Raw genomic sequence first — 13,694 nt, forward strand, 5'->3', positions numbered from 1 at the left:
CGGATGGCTTCTGCCCAGGTGAGGGGCATCTCAGGACACAGGGCTCCCAGGTGAGCTACCTAGGCCGGCCGAGCCCTGACTCTGATTTAACTCTAAGAAAAGAATGGGCGAGCTGTCCTCGTCCACGAGGCCAGCCTCTCTCTGTTGTCCCCTCCAAGGCCTTTCTCCCCTCCTGTGAAGCTCCCAGCAAGTCCCACCCCTGTCCTGGCACTCGAGTGACCCTGGACTAGTCATCTGTTCAGAGGGATGTGACAGCTGCCCCTGGGTTCTCGGAGGACTCCAGGCGATGAGGTGGCAGTGAGTCTGTGGGGCTCTCCCCACAGGGCAGACGGGGGCTGGTCCCAGGGCAGCTCCCACTGGGCACACCGAGCACCTCATCACCTTCAGAAAAAGGTCACCTGTTGCTTACTATCCCCTGTCCTGGCTCCTGTGGATAGAGAATGCCCCCCTAGAGACCGTCTCACAAACAAACAAAAACATCCCCTGCCCTGGCACATGCTGGCAGGGAGCAGCCACCACTGTGGCTCTGTCAGGTGAGTCCGATGCTGGGCCCTGGAGCCATGGCTTCAAACCCTGGCTCTGCCACCTCTGGGCTGAGGACAAGTGCTTCTGGGTCTCAGTTTCCTCATCTGTATAACTGAGAGTATATTACATCATTAGCAAGCGAAGTACGGGTGAAGGGCCTGGCACCTAGAGAGGGTGGCGTATGAACCTTTGTGACCATTGCTATTGTTCCTGCTTCTGGTGCTGTGTCTGTGGAGGGGCGAAGGCTTCCCAGGGGCTGGGGGTGAACTGAGTGGGGTCCCGTGGGCAGCTCTGTGGGTTCTTGGCTGTGGCTCTCATCTCCATCCTTGTCCCCACCCCATGGAGGGTCTGCTGACTCGGCTTGTAGCAACCTCAGGACTTGCAGGTGAGGGATGCAGCCTTGTGACTTCGTGGCCTCTTGCCCAGAACTGTTTGCCAAGTGGCCTTGCTAAACAGCTGCCCTGGGCCTCCCACCTGGGGCTGGGCTGCGGGCTACTTGTGGGACAACACCCCAGGAGGCTGTTTCTGCCTCCCGTGTCTCTGCACCAGGGTGTCATGCCACTCAAGTTCTCCTGCAAAGGTAGAAAAAATGGGGTCATGGTGCCAGGAGGGGGACACAGGGGTGCCAAGCCTGCAGCATCTGGCAGTGGACCCAGGGAGGAGGCCTAAGCTGCCTCTGAGGCGGGGGAGACGGAGAAGCCTCAGGGAGCAATGACCTTGGACAGCAGGAGGACCTGGCAGACAGGAGCCAGGGGGACACTGAGACCCCTGAGTCACCTCTAGTCCCAAAGGCACCTTCCCTAGAAACACCACCAGCTTCCTCTGGCCGAGTGGGGCTTAAATGGAGACCGGAGGGTGGGGTGTCTCCAACCAGCACAGGCTGCCCCACTCCCAAGAGCTCTGAAAAGCTCTTCTTCAAATCACATCAAATTAGGCCACAAACACCCCCCACCCTTTGCTAATTTGAGTTTAAAATGTTTGAACCACAATAAGCCTTAGCCATCGACAAATCCTTTTAAAAAAAAAATAGGAGCATAAAATTACATGTTAAAAGAATAAAAATGCATCCGCCCAATTAATTTTCTGAAATCTCATTAAAAAATTTAGCCTGACTAAGTCAGACTTCTGACCTGAATTTTAATCATCTTTACACTGGATGGGCCTCTTTTCCTTGATATTTGCAATGCACCATTAATTTTAAGGCAACTGTTCCTATGATTTTAAAAAGCACACTTCATCAGACTGACATTTCCTGTAAACGAATTTCACCTTTAAAGGCATCTGACACCGCGTCCAGGGGAACTTCTGATGGGCTGGGTCCATGTGTATACAGGGAATGTTTGAAACCCGCGCTGCCCGGGGAAGGGCCTGAGTTACAGAGACCACATCCTTGGAGCCCTCGAGGCCAGCCCCGCTCAGCGCCTCGCCATCTGGCTAATTCAAAGCAGAGGCCGATCTTCACTCTCAGACCTGGTGGCCTGAAGACACCCTCTGGGGCCACAGAGACCAGGCTGCATTCTGACTCTGTCACATTTCAGTTTCTTTCCCTACAAATGAAGCACTGAGTGGGACCTGCTTCTCTGAGTCGGCAGGAGGACTGAATGAGATGGGTGTCACCACCGTGTCCCAACCTGGGAGCTTGCACAGAGCCCCACAGGCCATCGGCTCATGGAAACAGTGATGTCCACAGCACGGACTGCTAATGACAGACCTTGGGTCACCTAAAGTGATTACGGTTGCTCCCCCAGGGCGATCCTTATTAACCCACCTCAAAGAAGCCTGAGCCCACACCCGTGGATGAAATCTAGAACCTGCTTCAAACACTGCCCAGCCCAGAGCTGAGGGGAGAAACCACAGAGCCACCCAGCACCCAACCAGAAGGCTGGCGCAGCCTGTCTCTGCTCTCCTTCCATCTGGTCACCAAGTGCAGCTGGCATTTCCCCATGGACATCTCTGGAATCCTCCCTCCCCAGGCTCAGCCCCTGCAGCCCCAGGCCTGGTCACCATGGATCTTCTAAGTCCCAGTGGGCTCCTCACTCATACAGACTCAATTTCACGTGGTGTAGCACAGATCTGAGATCTTCCACGAATGCCACCCGTTCTTCCAACTTAGCACAGGCATGTAAACGCCTTATCTAAGGCCAGGCACCTCTTCTGGAATATTCTCTTCTCCCTGTTCTGCCCCAAACTCTGATTATCCACTGGCAGATACAGCCGCCCCCTTCTCTGGGCTCCTCTGCATCCGTCCATCCTTCCACCTCTGCACGCTGACTTTATTTACACGTAGGGACCCCGGTAGACCGAGAGTCCCTTGATGGCAGTCGTGACAGTGCTCCAGGCACCAGGAAGGCCCAGGAAACAAACACTTTGCTGAATCTACAACCGTTAGCAAACACTCTCAAATCTTAATGCCCGTTAATATTTGGCCATTAAATGTGATCCAAGCACCATGGTTTCTTTGGGAGGATTTTCTTGCAGATTTCAGTCTGTGCGGGGCACACCTACCGACCACTACCCCCCACCTGGCAAAGTTCTGCACACTCCCTGCTCCAAATAGAACTGAGCTTGGCCTGTCTCACACAGGTTTCTAAGGCTCCCAGGTGGAAGACGCATTAGCAGGGACGTCTCCGGCAAGAACACCTCTGCCCTGCTTGGAAGCTCATGTGCTTCCCTGAGGGTTGGCCAACCCAGCGTTTCGCTCCTGACGACATCTGCACACACACAGGGCATTTTCATCCCCTTCTCTGCTCCACGCATCCACCCGTTAGACGCTCCAAGGGTGTCCAGCTTCCCCGTGTATGTGGCCTGCACTGACACCTCGGCCACATCCCACAAGCACACTTTCATGTGCTAATGGCTCTCGAAGCTGGAAAGCTGCGTGAAATGGACAGCCACTAGCCCTGGGCCTCGAAGGTGAATCAAGACCACAGCTGGAGCGTTCACAGATTGTGGTCTTTCTGCAAAGGTGGAGCATGAAGGCTCTAGTGAGCTCTCAAAAAATTAGGATCCATGACTTATTTCCTGGCTAGTGTTCCCACACCGCGTCTGTGCCACGCTGGATGTCGGTGCCATGCTGGACGTCGATGCCACGCTGGATGTCTAGTCTCTTACCTCACTTAGTCTTTACAGCTGTCTCGTGAGAGAGGTAACATCGCTGCACCCGCTTGACAGACGAGGAGACTGAGGTTCAGGAAGGACACTGACTCAACATCACCTGGCTGGGGAGGGACGGAGCTGGGAGTGGAAGGCAGCCCAGCCCACAAGTGACCACACGGAGCCTGGTCCTTGCTCCGAGGCAGTTGTGGGGAGATAGTATGCCTCCTGCCACAGGGGAAAGTGCCTCCGCTGTCCCATGTCCTTGGACAGGAGAGATTCGGCTGTGCTGTCTCCCAGACGGGGCTGAACACCAGTGCTTCATGAGGAAGTGGCAGGAAGAGCCGGACTGTCCCCAGTGCCTGCCCCAAGCCGGAGCTGGCATAGCACGCACGACCGTGCGCCTGACTCTGCAAACCCGGCCAGATGCTGGTGGGACTGGGGGCATCCTGGCGGACAGCCGCTGCCCAGCGCAGCCACCGCTGAGTGATCGTATCTAATTACACTTAACTATGTCATTACCCACTCCAGCATGTGCGAGGAGATGCTGAGGACACCGCCACCACCGTGGCCACCGCCTCCTCGCCTCGTGCGAGGAATAATTACAGGGCTCTCTCCTCTGCCAAATGAGGCTGTAATTAACCCTAATTGCTCAAAATGCAACTGGCTGATTCTGGGAGATTAATCAAGGGGGACTCAATTGTTAGTGAGTGACTTAGTATGACAAATCGCTACATCACCAAGCAGGCCCCAGCGCCCCCAGCCATCAGCACCAAGCTCTGGTGGACCCTGGACAGGCAGCGTCCCAAGGCTTCCCAGCTTCCAGGGAGCTCCCTCCCCAAATTCTACCTAGGAAATGGGCCCCTGCAGCCCAGTCAGTAGCGGGCATGGAGAGTACAATTTGCACAGATGTCTATGGACCCTCAGCATGCATGTGTGTGTACATGCACACGCAGCGTCCCTAGCTCGTGTCACCTGCATGGGAATTTGCAGCAACACCCCTTCTCTTAGGCTAATGCAGCCCTGCACCATGGACCTTGGCTTGGTGAGAGGACAAGTGCAGGGGAAGGACTTCAGACCCGCCTGCCTGCTTGGCCAGGTAGCTTTGTGCAGTGTGTAATCTGTGCAATGGTACGCGGTGATGCTGTAGCTCTCCAGCAGGAACTAGGAAGTCAGAAGCTGTGACAAGCTGCCGTGGCTCAGGAATATGACCACATCTGAGTCTCCCCTGATTAAGGTCTTAGAGCCTTGGGACAAATAGCTAACCCCTGGACAAGAACCTGTCATCATGCCCAGGGGATGCCTCTGATCTAGTCCCTAGTCAACCTGCCCAGACAAGCTTGCTGTGCCCTCTAGACCCAAGCCTGCCACTTCTTTTTTTTTCTTTTTTTAATTTATTCTTTAGTTGGACACAATATCTTTATTTATTTATTTTTATGTGGTGCTGAGATTCAAACCCAGGGCCTCTCACGTGCTAGGCAAGAGCTCTACCGCTGAGCCACATCCCCAGCCCAGCCTGCCACTTCTTAAAGAACCTCTTTGACACCCTGGTTTGGATCAGGTGCCTTGCTGGGTTTCTTCTGCTTGGTGTCTTTTCTCCTGTGAGGCTGTGTGTTCCTCCGACAAGCAGACCCAGGTCTGTCACTCACAGCTGCGTCCTGGGGTGGCACTATAAGGCAACGCGAGCCTCCTGTGATGGCCTCGCTGGCAAAGCCCCCTGCAGGACCCTGGCATTCCTGAGACTCCTCAACGCGCTGCAGACAAGGAGAAGGGCTTACCTGTGGGTCGGGTGGGTGGGCAGGCCCCGGGGTGTGGCAGAGGTTGTTGGGACTCCCTCCGTGGGGCATGTGGCTGGGCTGTCCTGCCATCCTGCATGCCAGCCTCACGAGCACACGGGCTGAAACAGAAAACGGGGCCTGTTCACTTTCTCCTTGAGGCAGCGGCAGAAGGAAGGACTCCCCAGCCTTGTTTTACAGTTCGTGAGCTCAGGGGTGGCTGCAGTTGAGGGACAGCCCACGGTTGCCCTGCCCCACTCGGAAGTGTCAGGGCCAGGACTTCACACCCCGAGTGACATCGTCTCCCTCCGTTGTGTTCTCCTGACCAGGTTGCTAGGATTATCCCCATCAGAGAGGGAGAGACCCAGGTCCTCAGCAGGGACAAACCAACTGGTGGTCCCTGAGCCCGCAGGAGAGGTGCTACATTCAACCCTGGGATGCCAGGCTCCCCAGCCCTGTCCCTCCCACAGCCTCTGGGGGAGCTGTTCTGTGGGGTCCCCCAGCACCACTCTTCCATAAGCAGGTGCAGCAGGAAAGAGAACTGAACCAGACTTGGGCAGCAGCTGCAGGAAGGACCACACACCTACGTCCCTGCTGGGCCCTGCTGCACCAGGCCCCCCCACACTGGGAAGGTCAGTCCCCTGGGTCCTGCTCAGTGTCCTGCACAAACCTGTGGGCAGGGACAAGGGTCCCTGCAAAGAAGCAGCACTCAACCTCCAGGACTTGGTCTGCCCCAAGAATTCAGAATGCATGTTGGTAGTAGCCATGGCAACTGCGGCAGCGGGGCCTGGTGGAGCACCACTGCACACCCCGCCCTGAGCCACGGTGTCTCCCCAGGGCCACTCTGGTCCTGGTGTCAGAGGCAGCCTGTGGCCTCCCCACCAGACAAGCCCTCTGGGGCAGGGACCAAACCCTGTACACATGGAAGCCACATGGCTGAGGGAAGGCAGCACCCAGTCCTGCGATCCTCCTGGGGAGCAAATGTCTTCATCCACCCTAGACCTTCATCACCCTCCACGTTTCTGTAGCACCCCGTGGGCCAGGGCTGGGCCTGGGCGACTGCAGGGCATGTGCAGAAGGCACCAGTACCACTCAGGCAGGTGAACCTGGCCACTGTGTCCAAGAGACTGGATGTCCCAATCTCTTGCTAGCCACGTTCATCAGAGCCCCCAGAGGACTGGCCCAAGTTGTTGAAGCAGCTTTTCTGGCTTCCTGGAGAGCCAGAAGTCCCTAGGAATAGATGGCCCTGGGTGGCCCTTACAGAACACGTGACAGTGCAACAGGCAGGCCAGTCCCTGTCTCAGGCCAGTGGATTCTGTCTGAGATGGCAGCCTTGCTCCCAGTCCTGGTCCTGCCTCCCTGAGGAGCACAGAGCACACAGCATCACCCCCGGGGGCCTTTTGAAGAACAAGACCTAAGAGATCAATTGTATTAGTGGATTTTCTATTACTGATAATGAAGTCACTGAGGCTGGTGACTTTACAAAGCAAAGAGGTTCATTTGGCTCCCAGTCCTGGAGGTTCCAGGGCATGTGCCAGTGTAAACTCACTCTAGTGAGGCCCTCATGGTGGGCACCATTGCAGTGGGAGGGCAATCACACCATCAGACAGGCAGCCGGAGCGCAATCCAGTGACCAGGCTGGGGTTCTGTAACAGCTCGATCCCTTGAGAACCAACTCGGGGTCGCACAAGAACTACCATCTTTCGCCTGGCCAGGTACCCCAGCAGCCCCAGCAGCCTGTCCCCGGCCCAGTGGGTCAGCAGCCCTGCCGTGTGTCTTGGGACATGTTTTGGGCAGTGGGAAAGACGTCAGCATGGGGGGGGGGGCGTGTCTCAGTGTCCTGGAGACCTGGTCGCTGTGGCCCAGTCTCCCCTCCATCAACATGACATCCCTTGCTCGGCATGTCAGAGGATGCCCACCAGCCCCTCAGTTTCCTAATGAGCTTGACTTTGGGGCTCCCGGCTGTGCCCTCCACAGCTCGCACGCTGTCCCCCCCCACTGCTGGGTGGAGCCGCTCTCCAGCCGCAGACACAGGTGAGCCCCAGGGAGCAGTCGCCACCGAGGAGGCACGAACTCAGGGCCATGCGCTCCTGGCTGAGGTCTCTGCCTGGGAGGACCATCTCCGGCCCATGACACTCAGCAGCCCCGGACCAGCCATGCGACATGGCTCGTCCTAACGCACAAAGGTACAGGCAGACCTCTCCTCCTCTGGGCCCCCGGGAGCCTCGGCCTGTGGTCACGTGGTGGGCACCGCAGTGTGTGGGGGGGGGGTTGCCCGCACTTCTGAGGCCCCTCCCCAGCCCTCTGCTTCCACACAGGCCTCGTCTCCCCTCTACCGCTGAGGCTTGGGGCCTGCCGTTCTCCCCACCAAGTCCTGAACACAGATGGGACCAGAGGCCCTGGGCATCTCCCGCCATCTGGCTGAGCCCCGCGCTGGAGCATCCCCCCAGGGGGACATGGTGCAGGAGCCAGGGTACAAAGAGCCCCAGGATAACTAGATAAACACGAGCATCTTCCTCGGCTGCTACTCAGGGGGAAAGCCGCCCGCAAGCCGGGAGGAGTGGGATGGAAAATGCGCATGAATTTGAAGATGAAACCGGAGACTCCTGCAGGCTCAACAGCTGCTGCGGGCTGTACCCCAAGACCCCTCGGGGTGACTGGTTCACCATCCTCTGCCCTCAGGGAGGCCTCAGGGAAAAGGCTGGAGAACCGTCTTCAGGAGGAGGTTCCATCTTTATCTCAGAAGGCTCCGGAATGGACTCCCAGGCTGCCCCCTCCAGGCCCGCCCACACCATGGCTCCCGGCCCCTGCCCCAGGCTTCCAGCCCATCCCCAGATTCCCATCCTGCATCTGTAGTCTGCTCAGCCTCACCTGGCTCCAGAGTGCCCGCGGGGGCCCAGCCACCTCAGTAAGGACAAGGAGCACTAACACCTGCTGTGCTCTGACTGGTCGGGTCCTGCTTCCTGCACTTCACCCCCCCATCCTTCACCTAACCACAAGACAGGACCTGTTGTCCCATTGCACAGCTGAGAACTGAGGCACGGGGAGGTTAACGGGTTTGCCCAGGTCACACAATCACAGGTATAGTGCCAGCTGGGACCTCTGAAGGCACCTTCATCTGAAGCCACCACCCTGCATTCCTCGTGGGCTCTGATGAGCCTCTCTCCACTTGGCTGGGGCCACAAGGATGTGTAGGGGTCCCAGTAGAGACCACTGGTACCTAGGGAGACCTTGCCTCAGGACCATACCCAGCTACTGTCCACACCACCTTTTCTACCAAATCCCAAAGCTTTAATAAATGACCGTCACCAAGAGCAGTTCTGCTCAGGGAAGTTAGAGCTCCCAGGGAAGAGGAGAGGCCCTCGTTTAGCAAAGCAGCTCCCTCTCCACTGAGCCCCAGAAAGCGAGTCCCAGAGGGGAAGGAGGCACAGCAGGGAAAGGCAGAAGAGGGGGAGGGAGGGGGGAATGAAGGTTCTCGGAGTCCTTTCAGTGGGCTGGGTTTGCTGCGTTCATACTGGGGCTACTGCTAGACCCATTTTGCGGATGTGGAAACAGGATCAGAAGAGGAAGCCGGATGCCATTTGGATGACAATCTGCAGAGGGGACTTTAGACTCACACCTCCCTGACCCCGCAGCCCCTCCTCATTCTGAAGACTCCCCTTGACTCTTGGGATTCACTGGGGACATTGGATTTGGGGGACTTGCTTTCTGGCTGCTCTATCTCGATGGAAATCTGAGCCCCCTACACAAGAAATTGCAACCAGAAACTGCCTCTCAGGGGTTCAGATGCAGGAAGACCATGACAAAAGGCACCTGGAAGGACGGGGCATGGGGGCCAAGGAAAAACCCCACGGCGCACGCGTGCAGGCACTCGGAGTAACACAGGGAGCCGCCTGCCCCTGGGATCCCGCGGCTCCTGCCAAGTTGCAGAACAATGAGCCAGAGGCTGCCAAGCCCAGCTCAGGGGCCAAAAATCTGTGGAATTCCAGACCCAGAGCCACAGGCCACGCTGAACACCACCTCGCAGAGGGCCTGCCTCACCGAGAGCCAGGGCCATGCATTCCCACGGCTCTGGGAGGCACGGGCAGTGCCCAGACCAGCCGAGGTCCAAATGCTGGCTCAGTCTCCTCACCTGGCCTAAGAGCAAGATGAACCTCTCGGGGTCACGGGGAGGATCGCACGGATCATTAGATTGTGTAAAGAGCAGGGCGCAACGAGGGGCAGTTCGTGCTTACCCTTATTGAACAATGGAGGAGCGGCTGCCTCCAAGTGATGGTCATGGGAATGAAGGCTCAGAGATGCGCAGGGGCTTGCCCCAGGTCACACAGCTGGTGGGTGCCAGAGAGGGACTGCTGGACTCCAAACCACCTCTCCACACCCTGCCCTGCCCGATACGCACAGGGACCACGGCTGCCTTGGCAAAGCCCTCTGAATGTCCCCCACTGCCGTGCCCTGGACAAGGAGTTTTACTGATGGGAGTGGCCCTAGGGAATCACAGGGGCCTGGTTTAATCCCTGGAAGGGCTAGGCTGGGTTCTGAGGTTCTAAGTGGCCTTTCACACCAGGAGTGTCACCTGGCCCTTGCTTACCTTCTAGAAACTTCACCTATGGGGAAATTCCACCTTTGCCTCCTGCCATACTTCATGGAGGCCAGCAGCTCCCTGAGACCTCTCTGAAAGAGGACGTGCCAGGAGGGCTGTAGCCAGGACTCTGCCTGGTGCGGCCTTGGAAGCCCACGCCCGAGGGCCCATGTGTCGCCCTGAGGAGGCAAGTTCACGGTGCTCGTTCCTAAGGGGTGCTTGGGTCAGCCACCCATCTCCTGCTCCGGGTGGGCGTGCACACAGGCATGGGCAGGGCTCCTGATGTCCACAGGCCAGTGTGGGCCCAGTGCCTTCTCGTTCCACCCACTGGGGCAGGGACTGGAGGTGGACAGGTCCCTGGACTCCCAGCAGACAGGGGCAGGCCTCCATGCTGCCCCAGGTGAGCAGCTTCCCATCTTGTGTCCCCTGGGTGGGAGGCTGTCCCCAGCTGCCATGCACATCTACAGTCCTCCTTCCTCCCCAGGGAACCACCCAACACCAGTGCCACCACCTGAGGCTATGTCCACAGTCTGACTGGCTCTGGGAGGAGGCGTCTGAGAACCCTAGAGAGGCCCCACAGGCTGGCACTGCCCATCACTGCCCCTGCTCAGCTGGAGACCCGAGGCCCAGCAAGGAGATGCGCGCAGCAGCTCAGGGCGCCTGGCTGTGGGTGGGGTCAGGCTGCATCAGCTGGCATCCACGGGTGACCTGACGTCTTGCAGGAAACCTGACAGGTGCCATCACCCTATTTTGCAGACGAGAAAACTGTGGCTCTGAGAAATATGACTTGCCAACCACACATTGGCAAGGGCAGCCATCTGAACCTCCTGCTCAGGTCAGCATGGCTTGGCAACTAGAGAAAGGAACTCAGCTGACCTTAGAGTCCCTGCACGAGGTAAGGGCAGTGAGGGACGCCCCATCCTCAGAGCCTGGCAGGTGTCAGGCCTGGACCAGGCGTGCATCAAGGGGTGGGCCTACCACGTTCACCTTGGAGACGTCCTGGGCAGAGGCCGCTACAATCCATTGTGCAGAGGAAGCAATCAAAGTTGAGAAGTTTAAAGGCCAGGCCCCGGGCCACACAGCGCGGAGGGCAGGCAGAATGGACACCTGAGAACTAGTCGGTCTGGGTCATTCCGTTCTGCCTTGCAAGAGGGTGTGAATGAGGGAATGAAGGAGGGGACTCTGGCCAGGGGTGTAGCTTTGACTGTGGTGGCCTCCCCCGCCCAGTGCCCCTTCTCCTCTAGTCTTAAAGTTTCCCATTTATCATTGACATGAAGCAGTCACATCCCAGGCCAGTGCTGTGGGGCCTGTTGAGCTGGAGGGGACGAGCCACAGATGGTGTCTGGTTTCCAAGCTGGTCCCGTGGCCCCCACCCTCCCTCTCTCCCAAAGCAACACACGGTGCTCAGATTCGGTGGCTCCATTACCAGCGGAAGCCGGGCTTCTCTAAGGCGCAGACTTCACCAAAAGCCACTCCCTGGAGGCAGGGCACAAGCTATGCAGAGGTCCCTGACGTCCACCTCACAGCCAGCAGGGCCTCTCCAGGGAGCACCTGAAGGTCCGGAGCTGGAAGGCTGGGGCCTTGCAGTGCCACGGCTGCACGGGCACAAGTCTCTATCCCCTCAAGCCCTGCCCCCAGCACCCCCCCCACCCTGCCCACCCAGCTCTGCTGTCTTCACACATAAAAATGACCCTCACTTTCTCTCTGGCCAGAGGCCTCTCTGCAGAGCTCCAGCCCCAGTCACCAACACCACAGACACTGCACATGCAAGACACCGGAAGGGAGCCCACCCTTCCCTGGGTCCCTGTCTCAGCGAGCAGGCTGCCTCCCTGTGTGCCCAGAGACCCAGCAGGAATCCAGGCGCAGCCCAATGCTTGCCTTCCTGTGGCCCACCCCAGGCTGGCCTTGACCCTCCTCAGTGGGCCCCGCAGCCCCCCGCCTGCTTCCCCAGCTCCACTCTCCCTCCAACCCGCCTTGGAAGGCTTTCCTAACACACGAGTCTCACCTGCTGCTCCACACCCAAAGTGCAAGGCTCAAGGCCTGTGTGCCCAAGAGAGGCTTCTTAGTTGGTGTGAGCTGCCCGCAGCGTTAGCCGGTCCTCCAGAGCCCTGACCCACAGCCACACTGAAACCTGCCTGCCAGTGACACATGCCCGGCCCCTCCAGGCTTCTCCATGCAGCAGGCTGCACCTGGAAGACCCTGCACAACCCCCATGGGCAAAGTCACCCTCATCCGTGAAGACCAGGCCTCTGGACCTTCTCAGGGGTGGCACTTCTTGTGGATCTTGGGAGTGTGCCATCTTCTCCTGAGCATTGATGTACCCATCCATAAAGAAGAGGAGAAGCTGGACCTCCCAGGGCGGCTGGGAGGTAGCAGTGGACACACAAAGAACACTCGGTTGGCACCAGGTCCCCTCCTCCCTTCTCCATCTAACAATTGTCCACACGAGCTTCTCCCTAATGTCAGGCTGCTAGGGACACAACTGTTTCCTTTGTCACCCAGTCTTGCCTCCAATGCTGGCCTTTCTGAGCCGGGACTGATGGTACCTCTCCACCCTCAGTGCCTCACCCAGGTTGGCACACAACAGGGACCTAGTGAGAGTCAGTCGAGTCAATTCTGCCCAGAAGGTGGCGGGGCTCCCCCGAGCTCCGGAAACCCCCAGGAACCTCAAATCCTCATTGTCACAGATCAGACCAAAGTCCCCAAGCAACTCAAAACAAACTGCACCATATACCACAGGGTTCCCAGGACCTTTGTAAAAATGAGGCGGCTCCTGATCACATTTCACTTCCTCCTTCCTAGGTAATAAAACCAAATTCTGGAAGAAAAAGAATGTAGGGGCTGTAACCATCTCGCGTTTCAGTCGAAGAAAGAGGCTCCTGGTTTCTGTCTGGGGAGGCTGGGCCTGGGGCCCCTGAAGACCAAGCTGAAGTCCGCTGAACACTTCCTTTGTACATGGCCCACCAGTGACGTCTGCAGTCTGCCCCCATTCTGCAGACGAGGAAGCGGGGACACCGGGATCAACCGACTTGTCGAACTCTTGGAGTGGGTAAAGAGCACAGCCTGCGCTTGAACTCAGAACTGATTCTCCAGAGAAAGCTGGACTCTCACTGCTAGGCCCCTCAGGCCCCCTAGCAGGCCACCATCCCAGTGACCCCTGCCTCCCAGGAAACAGACTGCTATTTCTTCAAGACGGAGGCAGGCTCTCTGTCCCCTGCCAAACCTCAGTCCTCGTTCAGTGCCCAACTGTCCAGGTGGCCTTCCTGGACTCCCACTGCCGGTCAGCCCCAGCTCCACAGCCCTGGCCCCTGCACTGTCTGCCTAATTGTGTCTTCACCTCCTCAACAAGGAGAGTCCCTGAAGGCAGAATCTCCAAGGGCCTGCTCACCTCCCCACCCCGCAGGAGTAGAGTGGACGGGGAGGTCCATGGCTGCCAGGCTAGGAGAAGCCTGGTGCCCCCTGGCCAGCTCATCCAGGCGCCGGTGGGAGTGGGCATTTCAGAGCAGAAAGGCCTTTCCTGCCATGGCCCACCTGAGACCACGCTCCCCCCGGGGGGTTGGGGGGCCTCGGGGTCTGTCACCAGCTTGTCCTGGGCCCCAGCAGGTCCCCACGCAGGGCAAGTTCTTGGGCTCTGACCGCCTCTAATTTTCTCTCCTGCAGACAGGGACCCAGGCAGCTGGACCCCCCAGTGGGGGATGGCAGCTTCCGCCCCCCCCCCCGCC

General features: G+C 58.2%; 1 protein-coding gene across 4 annotated transcripts in view; it reads right to left on the reverse strand.

The window, feature by feature from the left end:
- The window catches only part of Nek6 (NIMA related kinase 6), a 73,914-nt gene that overhangs the window by 29,756 nt on the left and 30,464 nt on the right, over positions 1 to 13,694 (reverse strand). For all 4 annotated transcript variants that reach the window (XM_048813076.1, XM_048813078.1, XM_015497604.2 and 1 more), the window contains exon 2: positions 5,397 to 5,515. In XM_048813076.1, the coding sequence (XP_048669033.1) occupies positions 5,397 to 5,486 (90 nt within the window). In that variant the 5' untranslated portion in view covers positions 5,487 to 5,515. The remainder of the gene's footprint in view (positions 1 to 5,396; positions 5,516 to 13,694) is intronic.

This window comes from Marmota marmota, unplaced genomic scaffold, assembly GCF_001458135.2.
Source record: "Marmota marmota marmota unplaced genomic scaffold, marMar, whole genome shotgun sequence".
Taxonomy (NCBI): Eukaryota; Metazoa; Chordata; class Mammalia; order Rodentia; family Sciuridae; genus Marmota; species Marmota marmota.